The 15,390-nt window shown below is 33.7% G+C and overlaps 1 protein-coding gene across 1 annotated transcript; it reads left to right on the top strand.

Annotated features, from left to right (window-relative positions):
* The first annotated feature begins 14,319 nt into the window (after window positions 1–14,319).
* LOC112739542 (uncharacterized) lies at window positions 14,320–15,329 on the top strand. The gene has a single exon (XM_025788980.3). The coding sequence runs from the start codon at window positions 14,338–14,340 to the stop codon at window positions 15,103–15,105; it is 768 nt and encodes a 255-aa protein (XP_025644765.2). The 5' UTR covers window positions 14,320–14,337; the 3' UTR covers window positions 15,106–15,329.
* Window positions 15,330–15,390: the final 61 nt, after the last annotated feature.

The following is a 15,390-nucleotide window of genomic DNA, read 5'->3' as shown; positions in this document are numbered from 1 at the left end:
AAATAATGCTCCAAAAATATATTCTAATTGACAAAATAACTAAAAATTTATTAAATATTTAATTTATAGAAAAATCTTTAATTTATTTATAAAATTATTAATTTAATTTGTATTCTTTTGTCTGTATCTTTATTTTCAATTTTATCTTTAATATCAACACTATCAACAATCTCATTTTTAAAAATTATTACTACTAAAATGAATCATAACATCATCGTCATCACAATAATATAAACAAAAAAGAGGTGAAAGAAAAAATTCTAATAAAATTTGTGATTTTTATTTGAGAAAAAGAGAAGAGAGATAAAAGAAGAAAACGAGAGTGGAGCAAAAGAGATACTACTATTAAGATTTTAGTTTTTCATGTGTTTGAAATTATTTATAATATTAAATATTAAATTAGTAATTTTATAAAAAAGTTAATAATTATTTGTATAAATTAATTGTTGATTAAATACTTATTCGATTATTTATTTTATTATTTAAGTAGGCTAATCTATTATAAAAAAGACTTTGTAATTTTACCTTTTTTTTGTTTAGAATTTTGTACGGAGGTTCGGTTCCAGACGGGTCGGAGATGTCTCCTGGATACGGTGGGAATCACCTTGGTATGAGTCCGTGGAGCGAGGTATTGGTGTTGCCGACTTTCCGAGATCTTCGTGATGCGAGGGGGGTGCCACCTACAAGGACACTCCGACGCTCAAGTCAGAAACTGTGCATGCGGTTAGAGAGTAAGAAATGTGGTGACGTACCTTGGGGGAGGGGTAGGACCCTCCCCTTATATACTCTGTCTGTAGGGCGGGCCCAACGGGAGGAGGCCTCCTTCTTGAAAGCTTCGCTCCCCACAGTTGTCATGCAGCTGGTAGTGGGGGTGCGTGTCCGGGTCACAGACCGGACAGATTATGCGTGCTAACCCGACCGCTCAGATCGGGTTGCCTGCGGGTCGGGTCGGTCATCGTGCCCAATTAGACTGGGCCGTAACAAATTTCAATAAGGTTTAGTTTAGTAAAATTTTTACTTTTTTAAAATTATAGCATATGTATCTAGTAAATTAAATTAAAAATGACTTTTAATAAGTACAAGCAACAATAAGTGTGTTTGATAAAATAATTTTTAAAATTTAAAGATAGAATAAAGTATTATTTTTGTCTTCAACATTTGGAGTAAGTCTCAAAGTTGTTCCTAACATTTAAATCGTCCTATTTAAGTCCCTAACGTTTCAAAATTGACTCGATGTTGTCCTGCCGTTAGGGATTTGTTAACAGAATTGACGTCGGGACAAAATTGAGATGATTTTGAAACATTAGGAACTTAAATAGGACAAAAAAGTTGGGAACAAAAATGGTACATAGAAATAAATTTTAATTTTATCCTTCAATAATATCAATTTTCTACGGTACATAGTTATTCAATTATTTTTTAATCACATATAAGTAATTATACTTAATCACATTCCTTTTGTTCTAAATAAATTTATTTTTTTATAAATTTACTCTTAAAAATTTTTAGTCTTCATAAAATGTTTGTAGAATGACTTGTATATAAACTTGTGAAAAAAAAATTATACATATACAATAAAGTAATGTGATTCTAGTCATTCTACAAATATTTCATGATGAGTAGAAATCTTTAAGAGTAAAATTATAAAAAAAATAAATTTATTTAGAATTAAAGTAATGTGATTAAGTGTAATTTACTTATATGTGATTAAAAATTAATTGAATAACTATGTACCGTAAATGATTGATATTAGTGAAGGATAAAATTAAAATTTATTTCTATATATCGTTTTTGTCCTGCCGTCAATTTTGTTAACAGATCTTTAATTAACTTCAGGATAACATTGAGTCAATTTTGAAACGTTAGGGACTTAAATAGGACGATTTAAATGTTAGGGACAACTTTGGAACTTACCCCAAACGTTGGGGACAAAAACGATACTTTACTCTTTAAAAATATTATAATAGACATTAGGTGCTTTTAAAATAACTTTTAAATTTAAAATTAAAAATATTGTAATAACTTTTAAAATTTAGATATTAATTAATATATGAGATTATATTAGACTTTTTAATTTTGATAAGTATAAGTCAACTTTAAAAAAGTTCTCTCTTAAGTACTTTCAAAAGTACCCCTAACTTTTAAAAGTTGTAAGTATTAAGAGTAGTATTGTAAAATAGGCTCAAGATGAGCTCGTATTTAGGTGTTGGTTACCGAGTCTTTGGTTTTTCTTCTTAGCTTATATAAGTCTGAAAACACTTGTGTAAATGGTGCATTCTGTTCTAATAATCAATTTACATGGCACTGGATTCGACGGTTCCAGAACGTTTGGACCATTAAATGATCCCATAACAAAACATGTTTTTTAAATTTTTTTAATAACTGCTAAATAGTCTTTATTTAATTTTAATTATAAATTAATCTTTTATATATTATTTAATTATAAAATCTATTATTATTTTATCATTCATCTATCATGTTTATTAATAATAAAAAACTAAAACAATAACAAATTAGATCTTCCATTAATCATAATAAATATTTTGTAATCTTAATCGATCATAATTTTATCATTGATCCGTTATATACATATTGGATTGGAAAAATCGTGTTTGTTAGAAATTCAATCGATTGGAATTGATACACAATCGATTGAATTTTGCACAGCATGTGGAATTTTTTTATTCAATCGATTGAAATCATCAAAGCAATTTGAGAAATACATAGATACACCGGAATAAACCATATTTAATAAGAATTTTTTTCATTATAAATTAAAAAACTCATTATTGTACTCCTATAATTCTGGAGACGATGATAATGGTTGCCATTGTTTATTGTGAAACTTAATATTTGAGTTAGTCATTTTTTAGAATTTGAAGTGAAATTCGCCTTATTCTGCATAAAAAAATTTGTATTTGAGAAATTAAAGTTAAAAAATTAGGTTTTGAAAAATAATAATTTTTTTATTTTATTTTAGAAAAAAAATCTATTACTAAAAGATAAAAAAAATATTTTTTCATTACACAATCAATTTCACGAATAAAGAATCAAAACAAAGAATTGCAAAATTAGAGATTATATTCACTAATCTCGATTTTGTAATCAAAACAATAGATTGTTTTCTAAACACTACAGTAAAAAATTGATTGGATCTCTATTGCCAACTGTGATTATCAATTAATGATGAACAAATATTGGATATTAAAGAGATGGATAAACAATGAAGAAAATTTTGATATTAAGTAGATGGATAAATAATGAACAAAAATAATGAAAAATTGATAATCAATCAGATTGATAAACGATTCTAATTGTAGGATGATTAATTGTTGATAGATTATTCACCAATTTATAATCTTAATATTAAAGAAAAGATAAGATTAGAGTATCTAAATCAAAATAAAAACTTAAAAATTGAAGATAGAATTTTAAAGATAAGATAGATGAATAATAAAATAATAATTTATAATCACGAGCAGAAAAATTAGAGAAGCGTAACATATAACACATTGCATAATTCAATCGATTGGGTAACACAACCAATCGATTAAATTGTGAAAATCTATATCGCTTTGAAGACTTAAATCGATTGGTCATATTGACCAATCGATTGAATAAGAAAAACCCCACATGCCTTGCAAAATTCAATCAATTGAAGTTTGGAAAACCTGAATTTCGCATCCAATCGATTGAATTTCTAACAGACACGATTTTTCCAATCTAATACGTATGTAATGGATCAATGATAAAATTTTGATCAATTAAGATTGTAAAATATTTATTACGATTAATAGAAGTTCTAATTTGTTATTGTTTTAATTTTTTATTATTAATAAACATGATAGATGATTGATAAAAAAATAATTTATAAAATAAAAAATAGATTTTATAATTAAATAATATATAAAGGGTTAATTTATAATTAAAATTAAATAAGGACTATTTAACAATTATTAAAAAACTTAAAAATTATGTTTTGTTATGGGACCATTTAATGGTCCAAACGTTCTGGGACCATCGAATCTTTTGCCAATTTACATATTTACATTTTTGTTCTTTCTCTGTTTTACTTGCTGTGAAAAGCTTTCTTCTCAGAAAACCCTTTATGGTATCAAGAGCTTAAAGGTTCAAAAGATCCATGACTCTTACGAACGATTCTCCTCCCACATTGTTCAATACCCACTCTCTGTCACCAATCCAGTCACTAATAATAATGGTACACCAGTCATCTATTAACAAAGATCATTTAATCCCATTTCTGATAAGCCATGTGAAACTAATTTCAAAACCTGGTAGCAACAGGCCTTCAATACGATTCAATGGCAAGGTTACGAAGATCATCTCATCAAAGAATGCATTCCTCCACAATTTTCATCCATTGCTGATCAAGAAGCAGGATGATTGTCATTTGATTTCTTAGATGCTTGCATCAATGGATGCTAAGATTATTGTCATTTGATTTCTTGGATGCTTACATCAATGGATGCTAATTTCAAGAACAAAATGGTGAGTCACAAACTCAGTATGAAATGTGGCAGAAAATTGAAGACTATTTTGCACAATCAACTAGGTATAAGATCAAACAACTCAAAGCACAATTGAAACTAATACAGAAATAAGATATGTCAGCCAGTTAATACATCTTCAAGATTAAGAATGTTGTGGATTGTCTTGTAGCTCTAGGTAAACTCCTCTCTACGCAAAAACATGTGGAAGCTTTAATGGAAGGGTTGAATGAAGATTATCAATATCTTCTTATTATTATCAATGCTAAACTAGAAATTTACAGTGTGGTTGAAGTAGAGAACTTAATCATGTCTCATGATGACACAATCGAAAGATTCAAGAGAAATGATTTTGGAATGCTTCAAGAAAACATCACTCAGAGCTCCTTTCCAACTTTTCAAAACTCATCTCGAGGTAATGACTTCAGGAGAGGCAGAAGGGGTAAATTCGGTAGAGGAAGAAGATCATTTTCTGCGAATAATAGACCTTAGTGTCGGGTTTGTGGCCGCTTTAGACACGTAGCATGGCATTTTTCAATCGATTCAACCAAGATATACATTCACATCTTAGAATCAAGCACAACAGTCTAGGAATTCATTCGATGACCCAAACATCTTAACATCATCCAACTCCTCATAAGGTGCATCATCAGCTTCGACTATCCCTCCACCTCCAGCATCATCTTTCCATCATCCTACTGCCTTTCTTGCAGCACCAACTTCTGTTTTAGACCCTGCTTGGTACCCAAATACTAGGGCCTCACACCATGTTACTCTAAATCAATCAAATTTGATGACATGCTCAGAATATACCGGACCTGAACAGGTTCAAGTAGGTAATGGTGCAGGTATTTCTATTTCTCACATTGGCAACTCTTTCTTATATTCTTTAGACTCTTAAACGATTCTTTACATTACAACAATTGATACATACGCCTCATATCACTTAGAATTTAATTACTGTTTCAAAATTTGCTCAAGACAATTATGTATACTTTGAATTTTATGCTAATTTCTACCTTGTCAAATGTCATTTTACACAGAAAGTTCTCTTACAAGGTATACGTGGAGGAGGGATATATCAATTTACACATGTTGTTGTGCCTCCCCCTTCTCATTCAACAAATTCTCCTATTGTCTTTACTATATCATGTTTAGTTTTAGATTTTTGGCATAAATACCTAGGACATTCATCTTTAAAATCTATTAAACTTGTACTATCTCAATGTAATATTTAGACACCAAATAAGAATGTTAATTCAGGTACCCATGTTTGTGATAATTGTGCACAAGCAAAAATGCACATGTTACCTTTTCAAGAATCTAATACTTTATATTCTGTACCTCTTGATCTTGTATTTTCTAATGTGGGGGACCTGCACCATATGTTTCTCATCTTGGATTCAAGTATTATGTGACCTTCATTGATGCCTATTCGAGATATACCTTTACATTATTACTTGTTCACAAGTCTTATGTTTTTAAAGCTTTTCAACAATACAAACTGTACATATAAAAATTGACTAATTACAAGATAGACAATGGAGAAGAATATACCTTAATGCCTTTTCTCAATTTTTAGCATCTGAAGGTATTCTTCATTGATTTTCTTGTCCCTATGTTCATGAACAAAATGGAACTGCAGAAAAAAATCATAGGCATCTCATAGAAATGAGTCTTGCTATGCTCTCTACTGCATCAATGCCTCTAGTGTATTGGGATGAAACTGTCCTCACTTCAACATATTTAATTAATCGAATCCCAACTTAAGTTCTATCTAATTTATCTCCATATGAAAAATTATTTGGCAAGAAACCAGATTACACTCTCTTTAGAATATTTGGACTGAAAAGAAGATTTTTGAATATTATTCCTAAATTGTTTCACTTAGAGAGTGATTACATACAGAATATAAAGATTATTTACAACCTAATTAAGGAAAGAAAATAACAGGTAATAAAAGCTATTCAAAACAAATCTGCACCAAATCTGTCCTAATATAAACAAATCTGTACTAATTATAAAATAATTACAATACTCCCCCTCAAGTTGGTGAATGTATATCTATCATTCCCAACTTGCAAGTAAGGTCTTTTAAGTGCTCTGTGGGAAGTCCCTTAGTGAACACATCTACCAATTGGAGTCTTGAAGGAATGTACTTGGTGGCTATAAGACCATTGTCCAATTTCTCCTTAATGAAATGTCGGTCTACTTGTACATACTTTGTTCGGTCATATTGAACTGGATTGTGTGGAATACTAATGGCAGACTTATTATCACAAACCAGTTCCATAGGGGCTTCATACTTTACTTTGAGGTCATCGAGTATGATCTTCATCCATAATAATTCGCAAATCCTATGGGCCATGGCTCTAAATTCTGCCTCTGCACTTGATCTTGTAATTACATTTTGCTTCTTGCTCCTTCATATCACCAAGTTTCCACCCAAGAACTTGCAATATCCTGAGGTGGATCTCCTATCAATAATTGATCCTTCGTAGTCAACATCATTATATACTTTCATGGATAAAATCCTTTCCTTTTTGAATAGCAATCCTTTCCCTGGAGAGGCTTGCAAGTACTGAATAATCCTATTTACAGCCTACAAATGTCTCTCTCTTGGATCATGCATAAATTGACTAACCACACTAACTGTATAGGCTATGTTAGGCCTGGTGTGTGATAAGTAGATGAGTTTTTCCACAAGCCTTTGGTACTGTGTCTTCTCCACCTTTGAGCTTTCCTCATCATTTTTAATTCTATGATTTTGCTCTATGGGCACTCCAGTAATCTTACAACCCAACTTACCAATCTCTTTGAGGAGATCTAGGATATATTTTCTTTGGGAAATAAAGATGCCTTGTCTAGAGTAAGCAACCTCTATCCTAAGGAAGTACTTTAGCTTGCCAAGATCCTTCATCTCAAACTGAGTGGCTAACTTTTCTTTCAAAGTCTATTTTTCTAACTCATCATCACTTGCAATAATCATATCATCTACAAAGACCAAGAGTAGAGTGAGTTTTTCTTCCTGTGAATGTTTGATAAATAGAGTATGATCACCTTGGCTTTGTTCATACCCTAAAGATATCATAGCTTGAGTAAATCTTCCAAACCAGGCACGAGGTGACTGTTTAAGACCATATAAAGCTTTTTTTGGTCTGCACATCTTATTCCCTTCACTAATGATACCATATCCTAGTGGAATCTCCATGTACACTTCTTCTTCCAGACTTCCATGCAAGAAGACTTTTTTAACATCAAATTGATGTATCTCCCAACCAAAGTCTGCTGCTAAGGAGAGGATAATTCTGACGGTATTCATTTTTGCCACCGGAGCAAATGTCTCCGCGTAATCAATCCCATAGGTTTGGGTATGTCCTTTTGCAACCAACCTTGCTTTATAACTGTCCAGTGTGCCATTAGATTGATATTTAACTGTGTATATCCACCTACAACCCACTGCTTTCTTGTCCGTTGGTCTCTCTACAATCTCCCAAGTCTCGTTCCTTTCTAATGCACCCATTTCTTCATTTATAGCGCGAACCCAGTTCTCATCTTTTAAGGCTTCTTGTATTGATGTAGGGATTCTGATAGAATCAATAGCTGAAAGGAAATTCTGGTGCTGTACAGAAATATTTTTAATGGACACAAATTTGGAAATAAGATATTTGGCACAGAATCTTTTTTCTTTTCTCATGGCAATATGTAAATCATTTAGGTTAGTTGCACAAGTGGTATTTATGGTGTCAAGAGTCTCAAGGGTATAAGGTCTTACCTCCGATTCAAACGAATGAAGTTACTGTTTGACCAGGATGGGTTCTCGCTACCTTCGCTGATATTGTTTTGCAAAAAACTTGTCCTCATTATTCTCATCATTATTCTTTTCTAGTAGTGATGCTGATTCAGGGTCTTTGTTATCCTTCGAAGAAGTGAAATTTTGCAACAAGAGAAAGGGTGACGACTCAAGGAACTCAGCTTCTGGAATACTCTCCCCATAAAGCTGAGAACTAGGAAAGAAGGACTCGGACTCATGAAATGTGACATCCTTGGAGATATAGAATCTACGACTTTGAGGATGATAGCATTTCTATCCTTTTTGTTTTAAGCATAACCTATAAAGACATATTTGATTGCCCGAGGATCCAACTTACCCCTATGAGAACTATGAATATGAACAAAAACAGGACGGCCAAAGATACAACATTGAAGACTACTCATAATAGGGATAGAGGGGTAAAATTTGGTCAAAAATTGAACAGGGCTAACACCATCTAGGACCCGAGATGGTAATCTATTAATCAAATAGGTGTCCGTTAGGACAGCTTCCCCCTAGTAAGACTTAGGAACAAACATTTGGAAGAGTAATGCTCGAATAACCTCAAGAAGATGACGATTTTTCCTTTTTGCCACCCCATTCTATTGAGTGGTATCTACATAGGTCAATTCATGAATAACTCCATTATCCTTAAGGAACTTGGAAAAATTTTGGTTCATATATTCTCTGCCATTATCAGAATATAATCTCTTAATCAGGCTTCCAAATTGTGTTCGAACCATTTGGTAAAAATTTTCAAACAAGTGGAAAACTTCAAATTTATCTTTCATGAGAAAGATCCAGGTAATTCAAGTACAATCATCAATAAAAGAACAAACCACTTTGCACCATAAATATTACTAATAGTTGAAGGTCTCCACACATTAGAATGAACAAGATCAAAATGTTTAGAACGTTTATTATTACTGGGAGAAAAAGTAGTCCGATGGTGTTTAGCTAATTGGCAAACATCACATTGAAAAGATTCGACAGATAATTTTGTAAATAAAAAAGGAAATAAAGACTTTAGGGTACTAAATGGAGGATGACCAAGACGTTCATGCTGAAGCCATATCTGAGAGTTTGCACAAGACGGTATGTTTGTCTGATGATTTGAATTAAGTGCTTTTTGGGTGGTACTCTTTTCATGTAGTAAGTAGTATAACATGTCCTGCTCTTTAGTGATTCCAATCATCCTTCCCGTGGCAAGATTCTGAAATACACAATGAGTATGAAAAAAATTTGCAGCTCAATTTAAGTCTTTGGTAACCTTATGAATAAATAAGAGGTTAGTAGATAATTTTGAAACATGAAGCACATTTTTTAAATGGTTAGATGGTTGAAGGTGGATGTTACCATATCCAGTAATAGGAATATGGGAACCATTAGCAACAGTGATTTGTTTGTGACCAGATGAATTAGTGTAAGATGAAAAAGAAAGAGAATGAGGTGTCATATGATCTGTAGCACCAGAGTCTACAATCCGGATACTCTCAGTGCTAGGAGCATTAAAGGATAAGAAGCTAGAACTCTTACTAATCATGGTTAAATCACAAGGGCTAGATGTCTTACTAAGTGAGTTCATAAGACCACGTAAACGGTCTAATTCTTCTTTGCTATGGGCTGGGGCCTCCTTTGCACCTTGTGAGATAGTTGAGTCTTCCACAGAGTCAGACAATGTGTGGTTAGCACGTCTTTGTATGGCACCTTTGAATCCTCTAATACGTTCGAGGACCTTCTCCTTTCCATGAAATCTAAAACATGTGTCCTTAGTATGACCCGTTTTCCTACAATAACGGCACCAACAATCATCACGGTGAGCCTTTGAGGGAGGCTTTCCATATGAAAGGGATGGACCCTTTAAAGGACCTTTGCCAGTTTGCTAGAACTAAACCATCAATAGAATTTTCTTCTTCTAACATGACTGACCTTCAATTTTCTTCCCCTCGTACAATATGAAAAACTTTTGAGAGAGAAGGAATTTCTTCTTTACCCAAAATTTGAACCCGAATTGGATCAAATTCAGAGTGCAAGCTAGACAGAAATTTAAATATACATATCCTTTCAATAAATTGTGTCAATGTAGTAGAATCAGATGTGTACTGCATAGTCAAATTTTGATACTAATCTAACTCGATCCACAAACGATTCAGCATCCCATAGTAGTCTGTTACGGAGAGGCTCCCTTACTTGGTATTGAAGATCTTGTTTTCTATTTCATAACATGCTGCAGTATCCTTCTTCATTGAGTATGCCTGACTTAGATTATTCTAAATCTCCTTAGTAGTGGGGAAGAACATATAATTACGGCTAATTTCTGGTGTCATAGAATGCCATAACCAGGTCATGATAAGAGCATCCTCATCATCCCAGTCTTCATATTTGGGGTCTATCGTGGCTGGAGGGTTCCCTTCTAGATGATTGCCTCTTAAGAGTAGTGCGAACCAGTTGAGACCATTGGAGATAGTTGCGCCCATCAAAACGATACAACCCTTGTAACACCGGTAAATCATTGGGGCTGACAAGAGGCGCAGTCTTATCATCCGTCATTGGAAAGAATCGGCAGCAAAAGAAAGACAGAAGAAGAAGAAAAAAAAAAAGAAAAAACCGACGATCATGTCTGGGAAAATAGCGTCGCAATCAAAGAGATCGCGCCGATGGCAACGAAACCACCTGGGCTTTGTATATCAACAAATCCATCTTTGATGGTGGTGGTCTCGTTCAGAAACTCGCCAAAAAAAATTTTGGTGGCGGCATGCGGCAGCGGCAAGGCACTGAAACAGGTATAATTGCAGCAATGAATGCTGCCTGGAAAAATGATGGAAAATGCGAAAGTAGAGCCCTTAGAATCATGAGCTCTGATACCAACTTGAAAAGACGATTTTTTAATATTATTCCTGAATTGTTTCACTTAGAGAGTGATTACATACAGAATATAAAAATTATTTACTCCCTAATTAAGAAAAGAAAGTAACAGGTAATAAAAACTATTTAAAACAAATCTGCATCAAATCTGTCCTAATATAAACAAATTTGTACTAATTATATAATAATTACAACATTTGGTAGTAGCTGTTATCCATACATTCGACCTTATAACAAACATAAATTAGAACACACATCTCTTAAATGTATTTTTCTAGGCTATGCACCTAACTTCAAAGGCTATAAATGCTTGTCACAAAGTGGAAAAATTTATATTACTAGGCATGTGACATTTGATGAATATGAATTTCCATATACACAATTGTTTCTAGTTAATAATGTAGGTTCAGCTCTTAATTCTGTTCAGTATCATCACATTGAAGGTTCTACCTTATTTCATAAATCAATTGCCACTACTGTAAAATCACCTCCTACTACAACAAGTTACCTCTCTCAACATCATGGACAGAAATTCAATTCATTCCCCACACAACCTGAAACCACTGATGATCCTGCCTATATTATTGTCCCATCATCTTCAATGGTACTCAATACAGGTATAGAGAGCCAGCTTTCATTGTTGGAAATTGAATCTCGACATAATCATACTCATACCTCCATCACTTCTTCTAATATGCATAATTATCACCCTATGTTAACAAGGTCCAAAACTGGCTCATCAAGACCGAAAGCTTTAACATCAACTACTTTAACTAATAACTATTTTGATCAACCCCTAAAATCTGCAGTTGTTACTTTAAAATTTTGGCATTGGCACAGTGCCATGAATGAGGAATTTAATGCCTTGATGAGAACCAAAACTTGGACCTTAGTTTCAACACCACCCAATGCCAAAATCATTGGGTTAACTGGGTTTTTGCTGTTAAAAGACAGCCAGATGGTACTGTTCAGAAGTACAAAGCCAGATTGGTTGCCCAAGACTTTCACCAATCTGAAGACTTTGATTTTGAACAAGTGTTTAGTCCGGTGATTAGACCAACAACTATGAGAATTATTCTATGCATTGCTTTATCACACAATTGGACAATTCGTCAATTGATTTTAGCAATGCATTTTTAAATGGTGATCTTCATCAAACCATCTATATGCATCAACCAATTGGTTTTGAAACAAACTTTGATTCATATGTGTGTAAATTAAATAAATCTCTATATGGTTTAAAACAAGCACCAAGGGAATAGTTTGATAAATTAAGCACAACGCTAAACTCATTTCGTTTTTGTAGTTTTAAGTAAGACTCATCTCTTTATTGGACATAAACCAGATTCAGTGATGTATATTTTATGTTATGTAGATGACATAATTATCACTGGTAGCCATAATAGTGACATAGCTAATATGATAGGGCAGTTAGATAAAATTTTCTCTCTAAAAGATCTAGGAGAACTAAGTTATTTTTTGGAAATAAAGGTTCAAAAATTGCTTAAGGTCAATTTCGTCTATCCCAAACCAGGTATATAATTGATTTGTTATCTAAAATAGGCATGGGGAAGCAACCCTAATGCCTACACCTATGATTTCATTCTTATAATTGATGTCCAGTGGTTTTGAGAAGTTTGATGATGCAAAACTATATAGAAGTGTGGTAGGAACATTGCAATACTTGTGTATCATATGGTCATACATATCTTTTGTAGTAAGCAAGATAAGTCAATTTATGCAATGTCCTTTGCTTGCTCATTGAAAGGTAGTAAAGAGGCTACTAAGGTATCTGCAAGACACAAAAGAGTATGAAATTTTGATCCATCCAAGCACAGATTATAGGCTATATGGGTTTGCTGATGCAGATTGGACAGCAGACTTGGAGGATCTAAGGTCTGTAACAGGTTATTGTGTTCTCTTAGAGCCTAATTTGATTACTTGGTGTTGCAGCAAGCAGACCACGATTAGTAGAAGCTCAACTGAGGCAGAATTCAGGAGTCTAGCTGCCTGTGAAGAGGAGTTGGTCTGGTTAACAAATTTGCTTGCTGAATTAATGATTTTTCTTAAAATAGTCCCCACTATTTTATATGATAACCTTAGCACCGTGTTATTCAAAGCAAATCCAATGCTGCATAATCGTACCAAGCATTTTCAACTTGACGTTCAAATTATTCGAGAAAAGCTAAAGTCCAAATCTCTCCATAAGGTTCACATTTCAGGGAATGAACAGGTAGCTGATATATTAATAAAGCTCCTCTCATTGATTGCTTTTCAGAGGTTGAAGGACAAACTTCAAGTGATTTAGAGGCCTCACTCAAGTTTGTCGGCGGATGTTAAGGATAGTATTGTAAAACAGGCTCAAGATGAGCTCAAGAAAAGTCAAGAAAGTGTAACCTAAATGCTAAGTGATAATGCAGGTATCTAAGTGTTGAATCTTTGATTTTTCTTCTTAGCTTATATAAGTCTAAGAACACTTGTGTAAATGGTGCGTTCTATTCTAATCATGAATTTACATATTCACATTTTTTTTCTTTTTCTGTTTTCTTTGTGTGAAAAGCTTTATTCTCAAAAAACCCTTAACAAGTACAAACATATAAATTTTTTTATTTACCAAGTGCAAAATAAAGTATTTCTACTCTTGAAAAGTATAATCATCTTTTTAAAAAACTTTACTAAATGAAGTCTAAATGTTAAATAGTTTGAAAATTTGTATCCGAAATTTTTTAATTAAATTAAGAATAATTTATTATGTTAACTAGTTTTATTTTTATTATTTTTACACTCATTTAATAAATAAAATAAATCAATAGAGTATATTATGCTAGAAATTATTTTTGATATGGAGATAAAGATTGTGTTTTAGTTGAATATTAATATTTGAAGTGTACTACAGTATTGTGGACGTATAAAAAAAATGTTCAACACACATCCTGCGTGTTGTCACGTATCCAACATACACCCTGCATATTGCCAGGATGATGACACGTGTTCAACATACACTATGTGTATTGACTTTTACCTACAAAATCCACCCACTTATAATTACACCAAATAATCCTATTTTTAACAAAAATACGAATATATTTTTCATATAAAAATAATTATTCATATTATGCAATGTGCAACTTCTTCAACTTTTACTTATACATGAAAATATTTATTTATTTATTTATTATTTATTTAAATAAAAATCAGTCATTAGCTAAGCCCTTCTGTATTCAAGCTGTCACAACTGCCCCTCTCTTTCTCTCTCTCTCCCTCTCTCTCTCTCTCCAGTCTCCACCAATCCCAGAACCCAAATCACTGATTCTCTCGCCCTCTCCCCCGTTCGTAAAAATCATGTTGCTCTGCTCCACCTCCAGTTGCACCACGACTCCTTTCTTCTTCTTGTTCTTCTTCTTCCATCTCCACCTAGTTCTAACCACCTCGGCGCCATGCCCAGGCAACGGCTCGAACGCGACGACGATCTACGAAGCGCTGAAGGAGCACGAGCTGCCGATGGGTCTGTTCCCCAAGGGAGTAACGGATTTCGAGTTGGGCACGGACGGGCGGTTCTGGGTGCACCTTGAGCAAGCCTGCAACGCCAAGTTCGAGAGCGAGTTGCATTACGACAGCAACGTCTCAGGGTCCCTCAGTTGCGGCAAGATCGACTCCCTCACTGGTATGGAGGCTCAGGATCTCTTCCTTTGGTTCCCCGTCGTCAGCATCCGCGTCGATCTCCCCAGCTCCGGCATCATCTACTTCGATGTCGGTGCTGCCTCCAAGAAATTCAAACTATCCCTCTTCGAAACCCCTCCCGACTGCGTTGCAGTTAAGCCTGATAATGGTCTGTCTGCATCGTCTCTTCCCCGGGGCGAATCTGGAAGGCCCTGGAATCTTCTTGATCAGGAACCTTCTGGAACAGATGTTCTATAGGCCTTGCTGAAACTAGTGATGAAACAGTTCTCGCTGGAGAGAGTGTGAATTAGCAGCTCCAATTATTTGGGCCTTCTGTCTTTGTTTCTGTTAGCTCCACATATAGTGCAGACTTGGTGGTATAGCATAAGCAACTTGTCTTGAGGACAAGTCTGCAAAAGATTTTGTTGTATGTTAATTTTTGTGTTCTTATAATGATATAGCTTTATTTGTTTCGGAGTTTATATACATTATACTTGCTCTTAAAATTGAATGAAACCAAACAATGAAAACCCTAACAAAGCA

This window comes from Arachis hypogaea, chromosome 2 (genome assembly GCF_003086295.3).
Source record: "Arachis hypogaea cultivar Tifrunner chromosome 2, arahy.Tifrunner.gnm2.J5K5, whole genome shotgun sequence".
In the NCBI taxonomy this organism is placed as follows: domain Eukaryota; kingdom Viridiplantae; phylum Streptophyta; class Magnoliopsida; order Fabales; family Fabaceae; genus Arachis; species Arachis hypogaea.
Note: the sequence above shows the minus strand (reverse complement) of the source record. Positions and strands in the feature narration are given on the sequence as shown.

What these genes read in the sequence shown, in the direction of transcription:
- LOC112739542 (XM_025788980.3), top strand. Translation starts at nt 14,338, where the DNA reads ATGAAAATATTTATTTATTTATTTATTATTTATTTAAATAAAAATCAG.